The sequence below is a fragment of the Bos mutus genome, chromosome 24, assembly GCF_027580195.1.
Source record: "Bos mutus isolate GX-2022 chromosome 24, NWIPB_WYAK_1.1, whole genome shotgun sequence".
Taxonomy (NCBI): domain Eukaryota; kingdom Metazoa; phylum Chordata; class Mammalia; order Artiodactyla; family Bovidae; genus Bos; species Bos mutus.
In genome coordinates, this window is record NC_091640.1 from 37,261,555 (window position 1) to 37,282,590 (window position 21,036).

Sequence of the window (21,036 nt, forward strand, 5' to 3'; positions counted from 1 at the left end):
GACCAGTTTCAGTTCTCTCCCCTTAAAAACCCAACTACTACTCCTAACAAATGGGAGAAAGTCAGGAGGGCATTTTAAGGATCCTGCAAAAGTATCTGTAAAAATTAAGTATCCTCACATCAATCCTGTCTTTCTATTTTAAATAAAACCTTCAGACATGCTTTTCAATAATTTGTTTAAAAGTACTTAATTATGTGTGACTATGGCTCGGTGTATTCAAGCCATGAGAACTTGGGGGAAAGTAAACACTGTTCTTTGTGATCATAGAATATTATTTAATAAAATGGAATTTCCCCAAGAATGGAAATGGCCTTGGGAAAACCGCCCAAGTCTATCACTGCTAAGATTTTGGTGTTATTCCAAGCAGGGAGTCACAGAGGAGGAAGAGATGGCTTGGAAAGGAGGAAGGGAAGTTTGGAAAGGCCCTGGAACGGGCCCCACCAGATCCAGGCCGGCGAGTAAGTGCAGCCTCACTGAAGAGTGGAGGCCCGCTTTGTGAAGTGTCTCTGAATAAAGATTCATCACCTCTAAACACATAATAAAGGAAACAATGCTAATGAACAGGAAGAGCTAATCTGATGTCACGTCCACGTTACGCCCTTCCTACTTGAGCTTGACAGCGGCATCTTCTCACTGTACTGAACATTTCTTCATAAACAGGTAAAACACAACACATGCACAATTTCTGGATTTTCCAAAATCTGAAGCAAGAATTCAACGTAGCTGAAGGATACCAGCCCCTTGATCCTTTCTCTAATGCTTTGCTCTGGAAACATCTAGAACATTTCAGAGTTGCCCACTCTGCAGTATAAACCCACTACCTTTTGGGGAAATACAGAGCTGCAACCTCAGGTTCCAGTGCCTTCAGGTCATCCAGGTAAATATCATCAGGCCCCTGGTGTTGGCTTCTCTTGTGGACACCTGGTTTTATTTAAAAAAAAAAACAAAACACATCAGAGATGAGAACCTGGTTACTCTTCATTTACAACTGCAAAAAAACAAAGGTTTGCAAACGATAAAACCAACCATGACTGGACCTGCGGTGTACTTTTAAAGGCGTCATCTAACCTTTCCCCACGGCTGTTTCTCACCCAGCCAGGTGAAAGAGGTCAGCACTCCTGTTGCTGCTGCTGCTAAAAGAGGTTAGCACTCCTGCTGCTGCTAAGTCGCTTCAGTTGTGTCTGACCCCGTGCGACCCTATAAATGGCAGCCTACCAGGCTCCCCCGTCCCTGGGATTCTCCAGGCAAGAACACTGGAGTGGGTTGCCATTTCCTTCTCCAATGCATGAAAGTGAAAGTGAAATCGCTCAGTCATGTCTGACCCTCAGCGACCCCATTGACTGCAGCCTTCCCGGCTCTCCGTCCATGGGATTTTTCAGGCAAGAGTACTGGAGCGAGACAGCACTCCTGACAGCTATCCAATAAACACGGGCTGAGTCTCGCGTTCTTTCACCTTCTCTCATGTGAATCCTGGGCCCTAAGTCATTTATACTTGACAGTTTGGTTTCTTTTTATATATGAACGTGCAAGAGTGCTCAGTTGCTTAGCAGTGTCCGACTCTTGCGACCCCATGAACTACAGGATACCAGGCTTACCTGTCCTTCACTATCTCCCCCAGAGCTTGCTCAAACTCACATCTACTGAATCAGTGATGCTATCTAACCATTCATTCTCTGCTGCCCGCTTCTTCTGTTGCCGTCAATCATTCCCAGCACATCAGGGTCTTTTCCAATGAGTTAGCTCTTCATAATAGGTGGTCAAAGTATTCGAGCTACAGCTTCAGCATCGATCCTTCCAATAAATATTCAATTTTATTTAGGATTGATTGGTTTGATCTCCTTGTAGTCCAAGGGACTCTCAAGAGTCTTCTTCAGCACCACAGTTCAAAAGCATCAATTTTTTGACACCGAGCTTTCTTTATCGTACAACTCCCACATCCCTATACGACTACTGGAAAAACCATAGCCTTGACAAGATGGACCTTTGTCAGCAAAGTAATCTCTCTGCTTTTTAATACGCTGTCCAGGTTTGTCATAGCTTTTCTTCCAAGGAACAAGCATCTTTTAATTTTGTGGCTGCGGTCACCATCCACAGTGATTCTGGAGCCTAAGAAAATAAAATGCTATTGCTTCCACTTTTTCCTCATCTATTTGCCATGAAGTGATGGGACCGGATGCCATGATCTTAGTTTTTGAATGTTGAGTTTTAAGCCATTTTTTTCACTCTCCTCTTTCACCCTCATCAAGAGGCTCTTTAGTTCCTCTTTGCTTTTTGCCATTAGAGCGGTATCATCTGCATACCTGAGATTGTTGATATTTCTCCCAGCAATCTTGATTCCAGCTTGTGCTTCATCCAGACTGGCATTTTACATGATGTACTCTGCACAGAAGTTAAATAAGCAGGGTGACAATATACAGCCTTGTACTCTTTTCCCAACTTTGAACCAGTCAGTTGTTTCATGTAAGGTTCTAACTATTGCTTCTTGATCCGCACGCAGGTTTCTCAGGAGGCAGGTAAGGTGGTCTGGTATTCCCATCCCTTTAAGAATTTTCCAGTTTGTTGTGATCCCCACAGTCAAAGGCTTTAGCATAGTCAATGACGCAGAAGTAGATTTTTTCTGGAATTCCCTTGCTTTTCTTTATGATCCAATGGATGTTGGCAATTTGATCTCTGGGTCCTCTGCCTTTTCTAAAATCCAGCTTGTACATCTGGAAGTTCTCGGTTCACATACTGCTGAAGCCTGTCTTCCCTGGTGGCTCAGATGGTAAAGAATCTGCCTGCAATGCAGGAGGCCCGGGTTCAAACACTGGGTCAGGAGGATGCCGTGGAAAAGGGAATGTCAACCCACTCCAATATTCTTGCCTGGAGAATCCCAAGGACAGAGTAGCCTGGTGGGCCATGGTCTATGGGGCCGCAAAGAGTCGGAAACGACTGAACAACACTTAAAGGGATTAATTTTACTCATTAATTGACTTTAATACTTTCATAATTTTTTCAGAGAATGCTTCTCAGCAGCCATGGCCGGGAGAGAGAGGAGGTCAGAGTTGGCTCTGGGGGTGCCCACAGTGTGATGGGGAAGCCACACTAAGCACCCCCCTATCCCCACCCTGGTGTGGCAGGTCCCGGTCCGGAGGAGGGGGCCCAGTCCATCACCTGAAACCCTGGAATAATTCACTACCTAGATTCGGAGCTGCCGAGGTCAAACCAAAGCCCTGATTACCTCTCTTCTTGGAGGGTGAGTCGACCTTAGCGGCTGGTCGAGCTTCCGAGGGCGCCTCCACGAAGAGGGGTGAGGGAGGCAGGTGGGGGGCATCCAACCCTGCGGGGGGCTCCTGAGGGCCTGCTGCCAAGGCTGCCCCACCATGCTGCTTCCCTGGGGCTCGCGGCTTGGGCTTCACGATGGTGCAGACCGTCTCCCCCATTGAAGCGTCCTTCTCGACCTCACTCAGGAGGCTGTCCTCGCTGGGGATCACCCGGAAGTGGGTGTTTTCTGACGGCGTGATCATCGCTGTCCTGGGGTGATGCTCGGACCGCTCCCGTTTGCTGACCTGAAACAGGCATTGTTTCAACGTTAACTACTGTCGAAGGTGTCTGTTAACTCTGTTTCCTAATCTGGATGCTGGTGCAAGTGTTAATTTTATTTATAACTAGCACACATTCACTAAACACGTAATTTTGTTTGTGTAAAACAGTTCATAATTAAATAGTGGGAAAAACTATTCACTGCATTTTGTTCACTGTTATGATACTTACAAACGCATTATATTTATAATTGTTCTACTATAAAGATCTAAGAACTGGAGAAGACGGGACACGTGAACATTTCAGATGACAGAGGAAGAACACTTGATCACCCCAGGGAGTTGAGGCCTGCCTTCACTACCTCAAGGCCCTGTCACAGCAACGTAAAAAGCAGAATGTGTATTTTCAAAACACTACATTTTTTGTCCTCTCAAGAAAAGCACCGTCCCAATTTTTTCTTCTTTCACTAAGAGCTGACAAAAAAGCTTTCATAATCGATTAAGTTGCCTACTTAAACTTTCAGTGGAAGTTTTACTTTCCTTTAGGTACTTTAAAGTTTTTCCTGATTAAAATGTTAAATTAACGGTCAACATTATTGACTACACTGATGGATTCCTTCTGCTGTGAACACAGCATGAATGTTATAGATGGTGTTAACGTGGCTTCGCTCATGTGGCCACACGAGGGCGCCACCCCCTTTCACTCCCATCACTGGTGCAAAACCCACCGTCCGCCTGCCCCAGGGAGCCCTCTACCTTGGTGGACTCCGGGAACCCGCCCCACGTCCACTCCATGTGGGACTCGGATCTGAGCAGGCTCCCGGCGGGCTTCACTTCCAGCTCTGAGTCGCTCTTAGGACAGGCCACCGGCGGGTAGGGGCTGCAAACACAGGACAAAGAAACGTGATGATGTAAAAGCTGGGAATTTCGGTCTTGCTGAGCTGAACAGAGGAAAAGAAATACAGAGAAATAGAAGTCTGACCACGTCAATTTCACCTGCAGATACAAAATGGCTACTTTTTCCACTTGAGTTCTTTAATAATAATAAAAACAATGCCAACTAGCATTTACTGTGGACTTGCTGGGTCCTCAATAATATAATTATCCTGCTTGATTCTCACCAGAAATCAACGAGAAAGGTAATTTTATAGGAGAGGAAATGCATGGAAAGATGGGTAAAGTTAATGTAATACAGAAAGAAACCAGACTTGAGCACAGAGTGTGACTGCACGTTTCTTCACGGTGTTACCCAGTTACACAGCGAGCAGTTCACACCATCAAGAACTGAAGAGGGTCAGATTCTATGCTGATTATACAGATCCATACTGGCCAACCCTGAGAATAAGTCAGATCAAGTGTAGGAAGAAGGTAATTGCTGAGGGGGAAGGTCCACACCCGTGTGGAAAGCACACCTCCAGTCCTCTTGGATATGAAAGACTTGGAAGCATCAACATGTGGAGTAACAGAAAAGCTACTCAGCTTATCCTTCCTGTAAGAAATGAAACCAACTCCAGAACACCTACTTGTCTAAAGGGGACCAGTCTCCATCAGACAAGGGGTAGTGGTCTCCGGAATGGAAGAGCAGGGGCTCCTTATGTTCTTCTTCCTTTAAGGAAGCATTTGAAGATTTTCTGTGAAAGAAAAAAAAAATCACAGAGACAGAACAATGTCACTCACAACAGTTTTATAATATCCCCCAATTATGACACTGTCTAAATGATACAAAAGAAGAAAGTCAAATGAACACTTAATAACTAAGTCTCTTAAAAAGGGAAATCTACGGACTGAGGAGCCTAGCAGTCTACAGTCCGTGAGACTGAAAGAGGCAGACATGACTGAGCCACGGACACCACCTTCCAGGAAGGAGAAAGGGGTTCACTGGTGCCACCTACTGGACACCACTGCAATCACCATTCAACCACGGGATAAATGGGAGGGACAAAAGATGTGATTAAAAACTCCTTTTTACATCGGGTAGGGGTACTTCCGTCTAGTCAAGGCTATGGTTTTTCCTGTGGTCATGTATGGATGTGAGAATTGGACTGTGAAGAAAGCTGAGCGCCGAAGAATTGATGCTTTTGAACTGTGGTGTTGGAGAAGACTCTTGAGAGTCCCTTGGACTGCAAGGAGATCCAACCAGTCCATCCTCAAGGAGATCAGTCCTGGATGTTCTTTGGAAGGACTGATCCTGAAGCTGAAACTCCAATACTTTGGCCACCTCATGCAGAGTTGACTCATTGGAAAAGACCCTGATGCTGGGAGGGATTGGGGGCAGGAGAAGGGGACGACAGAGGAAGAGATGGCTGGATGGCATCACCAACTCGATGGACATGACTTTGAGTGAACTCCGGGAGTTGGTGATGGACAGGGAGGCCTGGCGTGCTGTGATTCACGGGGTCACAAAGGGTCGGACACGACTGAACTGAACTGAACTGAGGAGTACTTGACTCAGAGGCTACAAGAAGCAAACTAAGGCTTTATTGTACATTGCATCCAAGCCTTGCAAATCTGAAGCAGTAAAATCCTATCTTCAGTTCAGTTCAGTCGCTCAGTCGTGTCCAACCTTAGGTACTACTTAATCAAGGACCTAGAGGAGTTTAGTAACTTGCCCAAAGTAAAAAAGCTGGTAAGTAGTTGTATTCAAAGCAAGCAAGTCTGTGTTCTTTTCACTACACTCTCCTGCATGTTACAGAAAATGGAAGAAAGCAGAAAGCTGAAGACAAAAGCTATGGCTTAAAAATTCCAAAATACAGGAAAAAAACTCTTAAAAACCCGGAACTTATTTTCAGTCTGAGAACTTTCTCTAAGTTAGAATCTGCAGGATGTAGGGATGTGAGGAAGATGGCACAAAAGTATGATAGATGCTTTTAAAATTCATTCTCAGACTTCGAACTGTAGAAGACTGAACTACTGCTAATAAGGTTTGAATTAATTTACCCTTTGGTTTTCCTGATTTGCAAAGTTAACAGAACTAACTTGCCATATAACCTTGAAAACACCACTCAGAAGCACTGAGGGTCCTAGTTTTTCATCTTTAGTTAGAAATTTATCCCTTGTTCTGTGTACTTGACAAGAGTCAATGTGAGACTCGTGTGGTGTGTCATGTTGAGAGCACTGCAAAGTATACAGAAAAACTCTGAAAAGTTCAAACACTAAATACGATACAAATTCAAGAGCTCCTTACAGAAACCTTAATATTCTACCAGGACAGACATGAGACTATCTATCACTTAATTAGCTAGACAAAAAATACAGATAGAAATCATTGTATTAATTTGTATTATCTCTTCTCTCCTTTACATCTTAATTCAATATGCTCTGCTTTACCACCAACTGTTACGTAACTATTTTTCCTTTTGGCTGCATTTCCTAATTCAGGTTTTCCTAACCCTCATCTCTTCCGTCTCAGAAAGACTGAGCTCTGGCAAACCACCTCATTTAAGAGGAAAGATACATATATCATGTAAAAGGCTGATATCCAGATAAAAATACTGTATTTGTTAAAAGAGGAGGTTGCAATGGTAAAAGCAGAAAGGGAAATCATTTGCTATGCAAAGTCCTTATCTGCCAAATTTGAAAGGGTAGTACAGCCTGGCCTATTACTATTTACGTATTTGAAAGAGGTTTGAAAAGAGCAACATAAATGCCATGGAAAATTTTTTCTTTAAACGTATCTTTGGAATATGTTTCACCACAGTATAAAAGACGGGGCTTCCCTGGTGGCTCTGACAGTAAAGAATCTGCCTGCAATGTTGGAGACCTGGGTTCAACCCCTGAGTCAGGAAGATCCCCTAGAGAAGGAAATGGCTACCCACTCCAGTATCCTGGCCTGGAGAGCTCCATGGCCAGAGGAACCTGGTGGGCTACAGTCAATGGGTCGCAAAGAGTAGGACACGACTGAGTGACTAACACACACATACACGGGGCTGCAAAGAGGACACGACTAAACGATACACATACACTGCTGCCACACACACAGTAAACCAAGAAACCCAGCAAAGCAAACTGGATTTAATAAAATATTGAGAGAGAGAGAAAGAGACCAGGCACCATTAAGAATTTACAAGCCCTGGAAGGCAGGACATGTCTTCTCTGGGCAGATCTGGACAAAAATAGAACTCATTAGTTCAGATCCATCAGAGTGATGGAAAAAGCTGCTGATGCTGAGGTTCCCTTTAGTCCTGTGATTCACGAAAACCTGCCGAGCACGTTCAAAATGCACACGTACCCAAGGACAGGCAGCCAGGAGGCTGACCGTGAGGGGCTAACTAAGCCTGTGGCACGGGGATGTAAGGGAGGGTACAGATGAGAGCGTGAGGAAGAGCAGCGCTGACTCTATGCTGAAACGCAGCACAAACGACTGCATCAACCCTGAACAGCAGAGGATCTGCGGCCGGCCAGATGATCTCACGCTGGTTAGGGCTGGGGGCGAGGCCCAGCTCAAGTTTGCGGACAGTGCGTCTGGAGCACTTCAGGCTTCACAGACGACCCCTAACATCACGGCTCCAAGTTCAGCTTTACTGTGTAAAACAAGTACTTTTCTCATTCAAAAGCCAACAGAGGTTCCATGATGTTCACAACTATTGATTCAATGAACTGCACACTTAGATCCATGAATATTACTGTATGTAAATACATCCCAGTTTCTAAAGCACAGGGACAAAAACCAACAGAAAGTCAAAGTCAGTGGCCTGAATCATCTACATGGATAAATCAGAGGGACTAAATGAGCTTTTATCTATTCAGCTGGCAGCACGTATGTAAGAGATAAGGGGTTGCTAATGACCAGGGCCAAAGTTCACTGCTGACACCAGCTGACCCTTGCCCTCAGCTTAGGGTCACTCAGTCCATCTCAGTGTGACTAATGATCAAGTTTGCTTTTGGAAACAGGACATGCCCCATAAAAGACCCCTCTCGACAGGGCAGAAGGGGGCTGGTCAGTGTCTGTTTCGTGCAGCAGAATGAAGGGGAGAGGAGGAAGGCATGGAGACCCTCGTCCCTGCAGACTGACACAGGTGTCCTCTGAGGCCAGAGACGGTCAGGAAGGCAGCAGCGGCCTCCAGCCCCTGCAAGCCTGTCTGCCCTGGTGGATGGAAAGCAGAGACATCTTTCTGATGGTGTGATTACAGTCCTACACTGTGGTCTCTGCTGGGTGCTGTAAGCATCTCCATTGCACATCTGCCCTGGAGACGGAACCCAGCATCACCCACATGAAAACCCTCCTCCTCCCCAGAGCCACCTGTGTCCAAGTGCATGGCTTTCAGGGCAGACACACCTGGACATCTTTCCTTCCGTCCCTTTTGCCTACCTTGCCGACTGGGCCCCCTTGTCATCATCGGAGCTCAGATCCACACCCGTGGCGTCCTCGGCAGGGGGCGACACGGCCTGCTCCTCCTTCTTACTGTCCTGTTTGCATTTCTTCCTCCTTCGTTTTTTCTTTTTCACAGAACTGGGGGTGAAGACTGTCTCTGCTTCCAGGATGTGGGCAACGTCCGAACTCTGAGAAGGTCTTTCATTTCCACCTGGTTTCACCAACGGGCTGTCGACGTCTGTAAAGAACTGATCTTCAGTAGGGATTGGTGAGGTGGCCAGGTAAGCAGGAGCTTCTCCTTAAAGAGAACATGAGAAAGAAAGTTTGACAAACCCTATGGTGAATCAAAACAGCAGTGATTCTGGCTGGGCCTAAACCTCACGGTGGTACAAAGAACACCTACCTAGCCCCCGAAGGTGAGGCAGTCACACTGACCACCACCTGCATAGGTCTCCACCCCCTGCACAGCTGAGCCTTAGCACGTGTGGGTCCACGCAGCTGAACATAGTGGAGGAGGGACATGCCGGGGCAGCACAGGGCACGTGGAAGCTCAGCCAGAACAGATTCACTGTTGGGGGAGGGGGGCGGGCGGGTGAGCTGAACGTGCATCAGCACAAGGAAGGTTCGAGAAACGCACGTCCATACCATGGACTATCATGCAGTGATGGAAAGGACGATGCTCGGTCTAGAACTTCTGACTCAGCGGGGGTGTTGATAACAACAGCAGGAGAAACAAAAGGTCAGTAAGTGGAGGCCAGAGGGATCCTGGTAATGTTTATCCCTCTTTAAACCAGGAGCCGCTGGAAAGCGGGGCTTCTCTTCACGGTCTGTGTGGACAGCAGTGATTCTAGTGTTGTTGGATGAACTGCAATTTGTAATTTTTAAAGAAAAGCACATTATGCTAAAGAAAATCTGACCAACTGGGTCATATGCGGAATAGAAAAAAAAGGCTGGAAAGCTGACACTCTGCTGAGCAGTTCTAAGTGGAATCATGAGAAGTGACATGTGAAGCAGGCAGCAGACTCTCAGCACCCAGTCCTCTCACTGCCAGATTTACAGGGAGCCTCGTCAGCGCGACAGGTTACATCAGAGATGTTCGTTCTCGTGATAACTCACTGCTTCTTTCTGCCTTTCGCCTGTGTCTCTGATAGGGAAATTTTTTCTCCAGGGCAAGTAAATGCAAATAAGACAACATGAAAACAAGTAATTAAGATACGAGGAGGAACACCGGTCTGGTAGGTTCCCCTTCATAATCACTGGTCCCTGCTGCCTTCCACGCAGTACTGAGGCTGCCAGCCCCGAGTGAACAATGATGAACAATCTCATTCCACTGTTCTTTTCTTTTGGGAATTTATGGCATCAAGCTAGCAGTTCATCTTCACAAACCAAAAAAAGTAGCTCTCTGTCCTTAATAATTTGAAGCTATCGTTTTTGCTCTGAGATTTTATTCTCCACAATGAAAGACTTAATGATGCCCCCTAAGAAGTTGTAAGAAGATCCACCTTAAATCAATCAGGAGCAGCTTAGACACATTCACATCAGTGGATACACAGGGAAGGGGGTCAGCTGTGCTCTCGCTGAAAGAGGCCAAACACGCAACAATCACACATAAAGGGCAGAGGCCAATTAGTCACATCTCCCCAGATCATAATAAACTAATGCACCTCACTATCAAGGATCGGGATGTAATGTCCCCAACAGAAACCTCAAACGCGTTAGCAAGTTCAAAGGTCACGTGTCCACATGCAGACGCAGCCTGCTGTGCGTCTGTGATGACTCGGGTGGAGTTGAGCGTGCTCAGGCCAAGGTGTGAACTGTGCAGGCACCACCTGAGAAAGTCACAGGGCGCTCAGGGGCCCGTGCCAGGGCCTTCGCACGTGGGCAGCCTGGACCTCAGGGCTGGGGGTGGGGGGAGTTCCTCCGGCTCCAGCTCCCTTCCCACAGCCCAAAGTGAAAGCTCATCTAGCCAGCAGTGACCATCCACGAGTGCGCGGCGAGCGTGGCCCGCCCCCAGGACTTACATACTCCTCTTCCGTTTCCTCTACAAAGAAGGCTTCCCCGTTGTCACCCAACTTCATGTGGAGATCCACAGCGTCGCCATTGATCTCTATGTCAATCTAGGAGCAGACACAGTGAGGCTGAGCAGTGAATGTCCATCCTCCCAGCTCAACAAAGCCCAGACTCCAAGCTCTCAGGCCGAGCTTAGTCCTGAGGCTCCCAGAGAGACCCTCCACTCCCTGCCCCACCCCACCCCCTCCCCATGTCCCACCCCTATGACACCACAGACGGAAAGAAAAGGCTTGATCACCTATTTTCATAACAAATTTTAAAAGTTTATTTTCCCAAATGTCATAAAACGGGGAAAGTGTCACTGTCAGCACACACTTGAGCCGCTCTGGACGTCACCACATTTTTCTGGAAGGAAAGCTATCACCAATCTAGACAGCATATCAAAAAGCAGAGACATTACTTTGCCGATAAAGGTCCATCTAGTATCTTCAGTTTTTCCGGGAGTCATGTATGGATGTGAGAGTTGGACTATAAGGAAAGCTGAGCACCAAAGAATTGATGCGTTTGAACTGTGGTGTTGGAGAAGACTCTTTGAGAGTCCCTTGGACTGTAAGGAGATCAGGAAATCAGTCCTGAATATTCACTGGAAGGACTGATGCAGATGCTGAAACTCCAGTACTCTGGCCACCTGATGTGAAGAACTGACTCACTGGAAAAGACCCCGATGCTGGGAAAGATTGAAGGCGGAAGGAGAAGGGGACGACAGAGGATGAGATGGTTGGATGGCATCACCGACTCAATGGACATGAGTTTGCGTAAGCTCCAGGAACTGGTGATAGACAGGGAAGCCTGGCGTGCTACAGTCTATGGGATTGCAAAGAGCCAAATACGACGGAGCAACTGACCTGCACTGGAGTCACAGCACCGCCAGGCCTCCTGTGAGAGACTCGGGTCAGCACGAGCCTCAGGTCCCAGACTGTGCTGATCATGTGACTACAGGAAGCACACACTTCACCACCAGCCCCTCCGTCTACAGTCACCCAGTCATCTTGCGGTAACCACAGGGAGTGGCTTGAGGCTCGCCTCGGATACTGAAATCCACACACGCCCAGGTCCCTTACAGAGGAAAGGGCGTCATCCTTGCACAGAACCCACCCACATCTTCCCACGTACTCTAAAGTCATCTCTAGACTACTTCTAAGACGTAGCACAACATAAATGCTATGCAAACACTTGCCAGTGCATAACAAATCAAGTTTTGCTTTTGGGAACTTTCTGGAAAAATTTTTTCCAAGTATCTTTGATCTATGATTGGTTGAAACCTTGGATGCAGAACCCGTGGATACAGAGGGGTGACTGGACAGAAGCAGCAGAGGCCCGTCATGACCACGGGCTCGTCACGTCGCTTCTTCAGAGCCTGTCAGTGACCAGTCCCAGCACATCTGTCCCTCAGTTCAGCCACAGGTGGCGAAGTGTATGGTTGGGCTGCCTCCTGGTCTCCCAGTGACAAACCCAGCTGACACCTTATGAAATGGACAACGGAAGGAGGACACTGGCCAGGACCAAAGTGCAGTTAAAGAAACAAACAGTACCAGTGCTGGGAGAGAAACCAAAATGGACATCAGCAGTTACAGAAGAAGCAGCCAAGCATGCAAACAAGAGACCCAGGACGTGTGGCAGAGGAACCTGGAGGCGAGCTTATCCCAGAACGGAGGGAAGGGGCTGAGACAAAAGGATGCAGAGGGAGAGGAAGGGACACGGGCAAAACCCTCAGGCCGAAGCAACTCCCCGAAATGCCTCGGGGCATGGCAATTCCAAAGGATCAAAAGCTGGAAGCTGAGGCAGATTCAGAAAGGAGCAGAGCAAACTGCTAGACAATGAGAAGACACTTGTTCCACAGTGCAAGTGTTACGTCAAGAAGGCAAGAGCTGTTCACACCACTCCTGATGAGTGTTTTGTGAAGAAATAAGACACTTAATTCTCATTATTTCTCATGTTTGGAATTGCAGTACACTAAGTACTATTTTACCATTTTTCATTTTCCTGTACATTTATAACACAGAGTTTTGGCAAGTTTTGACCAAAGCTTATAGAGGTCATGGACAAACCCTAACTTCCCTTACTGACTAAATGTGCAGGGTTTCAGCTTGCCCATTTTCATTATCTGTATTACTGTGCAAAGTGAGGTGTGTTTATATAAATGAAATACTGCTATATCATTTAAAAATAATGCAGTTGTTTATCTGCAGGTTCTGAATACTTTTAAATATTTTACAATAATAAATACTAACTTTCAAAACTCTTACCAATAACTTGTGAACTCTGGCTTTAGACTGTTCAGAGACATAGAGACAAACACACAAAGGCATAATATAGACGTAAGTGGAACAATCTGTGAGCTCAGTGTCCTTAGCTCTGCACGGCCCTTGTGGTGGGAACAACTGCACGGTCCACTGGCTGTTTCCACTGAGGACCAGTGATCCCTTCCAACCACAGCTGAGCCTGGTTCACTTCCAGCTCCATCTTCCTGGGAGTAACCAAATGATGGGATAAGCAACATCGTATTAAACAATATTAGTTGACGTATGTTGTCAATGCTTGTTGTAACATAACCGTGTTTAAGGGAAGAAGAAGAAGAAAATGAATCTAAGGAACTTTGGAGAACAGTATGCGGACTATAGAATTCTAGGTTTAAAGGCAGAAAAAAAACTCTGAACAGATACTGTACTGCAGTTAGTGATTTCTTTTTAATCACAGAGATGTGGGTTCACAATCCTGAAACTCCTTTATATGTATTCTAGGACTGAACAAACATGTTGTTTACTGTGGATAATGAAAGCCATGGTGCTCACTGTAGGAGAAAGATGCTGCAATGAGGAGATGAGCCCTGAGGTGCCAGGTTGGAAGGGCGGCGATGCTGCAAACCCCCAGTTCTTACAGGCAGGTACAGATACAGGTACTTATACATGTGAATCTTTCAGCTCTGCCGGCTGGGGAGCTATAGGCAATTGCACCTCAGACCAGTGAGCGTACCCAGGGACCAGATCTTTGTTTCCAGACACTGTTCTCCAATCAAAGAAACCAAAGCTCCCTTCAGTTCAGTTCTGTCGCTCAGTCATGTCCGACTCTTTGCGACCCGATGGACTGCAGCATGCCAGGCCTCCCTGTCCATCACCAACTCCCAGAGTTTACTCAAACCTATGTCCATCGAGTCGGTGATGCCATCCAGCCATCTCATCCTCTGTCATCCCTCCTCCTGCCTTCGATCTTTCCCACCATCAGAGTCTTTTCTAATAAGTCGGTTCTTCGCATCAGGTGGCTAAAATATTGGAGTTTCAGCTTCACCATCAGTCCTTCCAATGAATATTCAGGACTGACTTCCTTTAAAATTGACTGGTTGGATCTCCTTGAAGTCCAAGGGACTCTCAAGAGTCTTCTCCAACACCACAGTTCCAAAGCTCCCTTGGAGAAACAATAATAATTCCAGGGTTGAGGCAGAGAGAGTAGATTCTCCTGGACTATCTTCCAGTGCCAGAAAGTAACAAAGAAGTGCTCAAAAAATGATAGGAGCATTTCAAAAGCACTCAGCTCGAAGGAGCTAACCACGACTGAAACCGGGACCATCTTAGCAACTACAGAAATAAAGATGGTAATGATTACAACCCACAGGGTAAAACTAATATCCATGAGTCCACACCAATCTAATAATTGAATAGCTAAGTAAATAAGAGAATAGCTCTTTGACAAAGTACAATTTCAATGAATAAGTGGAGCGCAAAGAATGGAAACAGAAAGTCACCATTTGGGAAACACCACAGCAATCACACACAGCAAAGTCCACTGTGACCCCTAAAATTCCTGGTGAGAGCATAATGAGAGACAGGCTATGTGCACAGTCCCAAGGTTTCTTCCCACAAATAATCTCACAGCCACCACTCAACAGCGAACAGAGTTACCACCACCAGCAAGGAGGGTGCACCTCATGCGGTGTCATTCTCACCCAAACGAGAAAGCATCAGAGAACTCAAACTGAGAGACCATCTACACTGTAACTGTTCTGCACTCTAAGAAGTCAAGGTCACACGGAAAGACAGGACTGTTGGGCGAGAGCAAGGAGGGATCCTGCAACAGAGAAAAGACATGAGCAGAAAAACTGGTGAAGTGGTAATAAGGTCTGTGTCGTTTGCTGTTCACTTGCTAGTGGTGTGCGACTCTGCGATCCCGCAAACTGCAGCACGCCAGGCTTCCCTGTCCTTCACCACATCCTGGAGTTTGCTCAAATTCATGTCCACCGAGCTGGTTACGTTATCTAACCACCTTATCTTCTGTTGCCCCCTTCTCCTTTTGCCTTAGATCTTTCTCAGCATGAGCGTCTTTTCCAATAGTCTTTAGCTGACACTTTATACTGATGTTGACTTCCTGGTTCTGATCAGCGTACTATAGTCACATGGAACGTGAACACGAAGGGAAGAGGCTGGTGAAGGTATATGGAAACTTAAAAACTGCACTTGCAACTTGTCTGTACATCTAAAACAAAATAAAAAATATGTCAAAACAATGAAACAAAGCCTGAGGAACTGTCACAGAGTGGAGGAGACTCAGAGCACAGGATGGTGAGAGGTTCTGTGTCACGGTGATGGCCTCCTGGCTGGCTCAGACAGTATAGAGTCCACCTGCAATGCGGGAGACCTAGGTTCGATCCCTGAGTTGGTAAGATCCCCTGGAGATGGGAACAGCTTTCACTCCAGTATTCTTGCCTAGAGAATCCCATGGACAGAGGAGCCTGGTGGGCTACAGTCCATGGGGTCACAAAGAGTTGGACACAACTGAGCGACTTTTACGGGTGCACATGTGTGTTTAAACTTATCAAGTACGGCCTTTGAATACGTGCAGTTGGTGTGTTAATTATAAAACTGTAAGAAAAGGATAACACTATAAAAGGAAATCAGAAAAACAGGCAACTAAGAAATGAATCCAAAATAAGTGAAAAATCTTACGTAAAAAATTCCCTATTCCAGAAACGTTAATGATTATTTTACACAAAGCTCACATTTCTTTTACTTGTTAAAACAAAGAGGAGCATGAAGCAGTTTCCATAGGACAAGCATTAACCCTCACTCGCCTCCCAGCTGGCCCTTCTCAGAGCTATTACTCAGAATGTTTACTGAAAAAGCGGCATATGACGAGAACTCTAACTCCTCTAAAACAAAATGCTGCAACAAGCTCCCGAGCCAAGAAAAAAACATACTTTCAGACAAGTGTTTAAAGTTTTCTTTCATAATAAACTAGTTGAAGTCACATACGCATCTAGAGTCATGTAAGGCTTCTGAAGCAGCTGAAATAATGGCAGCTTCTTCCAGAGTCGTAGGAAGACTGTCTCTAATCAAAAAAGTTACGTGAGAACTGAAGAAAAAAAAAAATTTGCTCCATAATGCCAAATTTCAAGTTTCTCAGGATGACTTAATTTATTCAACTAGACTCAGACCTATAATTTAAATAACCCATGTTTGTTGACTGACTGCTACATAAAATTTGAAAGTTAAACTAAATAGGACAAATGAAATATTTAAAGTTATTCTATCTTAGATTAAAAAAATAATAACAGATTCACACTAATACCATCCTTTAAAACACTCATTTTTGGAGGTTACCCATTTATCTGACATACCTGGGGAAATGGAAGAATGCTTCTCCAGGATGCAGATTCAAAGTTTGTTTTAAAACCATTCTTAAACAGTTAACCCTTTGGTTTACATTTATAGTCCTTATTTTTAGGGATCAAATGTGACTCTTTTTGAGGGGGTGGAGTGCCACGCAGCATGCAGGATCTTAGGTCCTCCACCACGGATTGAACCCCGACCCCGGAGTGAAAGCCCTGAGTCCCAACCACTGGATCACCAGGAATTCCCAAATGTGACATTTCTTGATTTGACTCTAAATGGAGCTTGGTTCTTTCAAAAAATTAAATCTAACATCAAGATTGTGCCAATACTGAGAATACTTCAAGGAATATGCCATGAGTCCTTTAGGTCTCAAAGGAAAAATACTGAAACTATTTTGAGAGAGGGCACCAAGCTGGAATAAATGCTTCCCAAGGTGACTATTAAAGAGGACCCTCATTTTTGTTTTTTCATGTTTTTAATTTTTTAAAAATTTATTTACTAACATTGTGTTGGTTTATGCCATACATCAACATGAATCAGCCATAAGCACACGTATGTCCTCTCCCTCTTGAACCTCTCTCCCACCCGATCCCATCGTGTAGGCTGTCACAGAGCACCAGTCTGAGCTTCCTGCATCCACATCAAACTCCCACTGGCTTCTATTGACCTATGGTAGTGCACATGCTTCCATGCTCCTCTCTCCATTCGTCCCACCCTCCCCTTCCGCTTCAAAGCTTGTTTTAAAACCATTCTTAAACAGTTAACCCTTTGGTTTACATTTATAGTGTCCACTAGGAGAACCCTCACTTTGAAGTGCCAATATTACTTTCAGTGAAGTGAAAGTCACTTAGTTGTGTCCGACTCTTTTCGACCCCAAGAATTCTCCAGGCCAGAATACTGGAGTATTCTGGGTCGCTGCTGCCTTCTCCAGGGGATCCTCCCAACCCAGGGATTGAACCTAGATCTCTGGCACTGCAGGCGGATTCTTTACCAGCTGAGCCACCAAGGAAGCCCAAGGAAGAAGTTTACTTCTAGTAAACTGGTTTCAAAAACACTCGTTTCCATATGGTCATATTTCCTACATTGTGCCTTTTGCTCAACACATATGACAGATGTTGAAACAGAACTAGTTCTGGGAGGTGCTGGCAGTAGCAGGCGCATGTTTCGGCCACTCTTTGGGTGGGTGTATCTCTGTTCCCTTTGGAGATCCAGCCTCCTCTATTTCAGAGCATCTATTTCCAGTGGTTATAGAGAGCAGAGGTGGGGCTGCTGCCCCAGCCAGGCCAATCAATACATTTCACCCCCAGCTATGGTGACTGGTCCCCGAGACGTATGTGACCAAGTCTGACAGGGAGACTAACTCTGGTACTTTTGCAGAAAGGAGAGGCTGTCTTCCCACTGCGGCTGCTGAGTCAACGGAAGTCAGCCTGCGTGTGTGGCATTAGACAGACAGACACGAAGGGAGCAGAGCTGAAAGGCGAAGGGAGACGATTCTGGTGACACCTTCAGCAGCTCTAAGCAAAGCCCTGAGTATTTCAAATCCTCCTGGACTTCAGTTACACAGGCCAATTTAATTCCTTTTTTGCCTAAGCTAGTGTGATGTGGACTTTTGTCATCCATGATGGAAACAGTCCTAATACACGGGGTTATTTACCTTATAAGCAATTAAATCATGTTTTGTGTTAAATCAACAAAATTAATATTTCAAAGTATCAAGTACATCTTTATCTTCTGAAAGTAAACTCCTGAATTATGAAAACTACAGGGAGTACTGTGTTCTATCAAGCAAAGAACATGGCAGCGGCAGTGGGAAAATCATTACACTGCCTCTTCCTTTAAAACCAGAGGCTTTCAGGTGGTTAGGCTCTCAAGTTGGAGAAGGAAATGGCAACCCACTCCAGTGTTCTTGCCTGGAGAATCCCAGGAACGGGGGAGCCTGGTAGGCTGCCATCTATGGGGTTGCACAGAGTCTGACACGACTGAAGCAACTTAGCAGCAGCAGCAGCAGGATCTCAAGTTCACTTCATAGGTGTCCCCATACTTGAAAATTGGGTTTTTAATTTAAAATCAACTTCCCTGGTGGTTCAGTGGCTAAGACTCCCCACTCCCAATGCAGGGACCACGGGTTGGATCCCTGGTCAAGGATCACATGTCATAACTAAGACTCAGCACAGCCAAATAAATAAATAATCTAAAATAATAAAATAAAATCAATAGACAGCTTTCCCCAATCCAAAATGACCTAAAATAACACAATTTCTCCAAACTGCCAGTGTCTCAAGGCAGACATGGTTTTGGTTTTACTGTCACAGGAATGCTATGCTTTGGTCAAACAGCCAAATTTCCTCCCAAATACATCCTTTGGGTCTCTGGGCTACCAAGGGAAGGAATGGGAAAGAACCTTTCTCCTTTCCTGGGCCTCATGGATAGACTTCTATTACAAGCTTGACGAGCTGTTTATACAGCACAATGATGTGTGCAGCTGCATGCGGAACTGGATGACTATCTCAGAGGCACACAGCATGCAGCAAGAGAGCCACTGTCTGCCCAGCTGTGCTTACAGATGCACACAAGGGTACACACATCAGCCTGCAGGTTCCAGTGCGGAGGACAGACGACTTATCCGATCGTCTGACCAAAAACCCAGATCACAGAGGGGAAGTGGAGGGCGGGAAGCCCTATGCGTCATTTTACAAACAGATCCTTACACAACTACCGGGAAATTCTAGCGCAGGAACGGCTGCTAATTCTCCCAAAGCAGATACAGTCTGAAAGCACACAAGGTTAGCATCACCAGAAAGTAAGAACAAGTTCCAGGGACGCTCCACTGTGGCTAAACACGCTTGCAATGGAAAGTTTCCTAGTCCCTCAGGGCATCGCCGCTTCTTGTGGTTTCTAAACCGGGACTCTGAACAGAGGCCGGGCCACACAAGCCCCGCCACCCTGGTTCTCCAGGCTCTTTCAAAATAATTTAAGTTCAATTAAGACTGAGGGAAGTTTCTATTTTAAAGAGTAAGATCAGCTGATTAGCCAAAATCTGAAAAAAAAAAAAAAAAAAAAAACAGATGTCTGCAACTTAGGACAGTGGTCCTCTGACATGTACTTCTGTGGATCTTTCACTGGGGTTGAAAATCCTGACAGAATCTCGTTATGCTGTTTAGGGAGACAACATGGGACAGGAGTAGAAAGAAAATCACTGCTATGTACCTGCGAAGCTTACTCTTAGCTCCACTTTTTCTAACATGATCGACATCAATCAGATACACTAACAGACTTTCCAAGTGCTCCCTAACCTGAAGGGAAAAGGATGTTTAAAAAAAAAAAAAAGGAAAGAAAACCAACACCTTCTTTTTGAAAGAAATCATCCCTAAAATAATAAAAGCCTGTGGATTTTCACTTCAGTCAGATTTGTGAAAAAATCCTGGTATTTACAACAAGATTTTACAGCTTTGCAAAAACAAATGTAGAACTTCGTGTTAATTTCATTTAAACAAATATACTCCTCAGCATACCAACCTACTCTATCCAGTTGGTCTGTAGGCATAACACTAAATATTTTGAAGTTCTGTATAAGATAAAGGCACTTTTCTAAATACACCTAACTTCCCCATTTAAAAACTCTAGTTTGGGTTTGGATTTTCTAAGTTGCCACACACAGGACTATTAAAATGATTTTCACTTCTTTTCCCCCCAAGACTTCCTGTGGGAGGGCTTTGAGGATTTAGAAAAAACTCAAAAACAGTATGAAGGGTGGACTTCAACACCACCCTTCAGGGGTGTCTTCAACAGCAGGCAGGTTCTCAAAACAGAAGCAGGGAGGTCCCGGGAGCTCAGGGGAAGGGCTGACCTTGCTGCGCCCCACCGCCCAGGGGACAGAGCACACGCGACCGGCACTCACCACCTTCTCCTTGGACCTCAGGACCCCCAGCTTTCCGAAGCGCACGTGGAAGGGCGAGCACTGGTAGGAGCCATCCTGCTGTCGCACAACCACCACGTCGATGCAGCCAGACAGCGTGGCCTGGTTGATGCCCTTGTAGAGCTCCTTCACCGTGACGATCACCTGCCCCGCCAGCTGCCCCACATAATTCATGGTTTGAGACTAAAAGAGACAGAACAGATTGGATGAGATGTTAACACTGAGTTTGTGGATCTAATGACAACGGCAGAGAAAAAGCTGCAGTGACGACGTGGCCCACGTGGCCCCCAGACTACTATCCACCCCGTGACGCTCGCCCCTCCGTGTCACGCTGACGTGGTAGCTACACACGTCCACGCACGGGCAGCCCCAGCCCGTCCACCGTGGAACTGAGAGGCGGCCCAGCTGGGCGTGCAGAAGTCCCCTTCCCTCTTTCAGCATCTCGGATCAAGCCTGCTACCACGAGGTGCTTCCCCTCAAAGTACAGAACCTGCAGGAACCACCAAGGAACCCCGACACCATTCAGCCCTCCTGCCTGAGACAGCTGGGTTCTGCGTAAAATGCATCCACTAAGGAAGAAGCCATGCAGAACAGTGAGTGAAGATCACCCCCGAG

At 45.9% G+C, this 21,036-nt stretch overlaps 1 protein-coding gene across 1 annotated transcript in view; it reads right to left on the reverse strand.

Moving 5' to 3' along the window:
* The window catches only part of LPIN2 (lipin 2), a 34,745-nt gene extending 14,141 nt beyond the window's left edge, over positions 1 to 20,604 (reverse strand). The window contains exons 1-7 of the mRNA XM_070361836.1: positions 20,404 to 20,604; positions 10,850 to 10,949; positions 8,830 to 9,127; positions 5,045 to 5,152; positions 4,278 to 4,401; positions 3,221 to 3,548; positions 822 to 921 (exon numbers count right to left, since the gene is read on the reverse strand). Coding sequence (XP_070217937.1) covers positions 822 to 921; positions 3,221 to 3,548; positions 4,278 to 4,401; positions 5,045 to 5,152; positions 8,830 to 9,127; positions 10,850 to 10,949; positions 20,404 to 20,595 — 1,250 coding nt within the window. The 5' untranslated portion in view covers positions 20,596 to 20,604. The remainder of the gene's footprint in view (positions 1 to 821; positions 922 to 3,220; positions 3,549 to 4,277; positions 4,402 to 5,044; positions 5,153 to 8,829; positions 9,128 to 10,849; positions 10,950 to 20,403) is intronic.
* Positions 20,605 to 21,036: the final 432 nt, after the last annotated feature.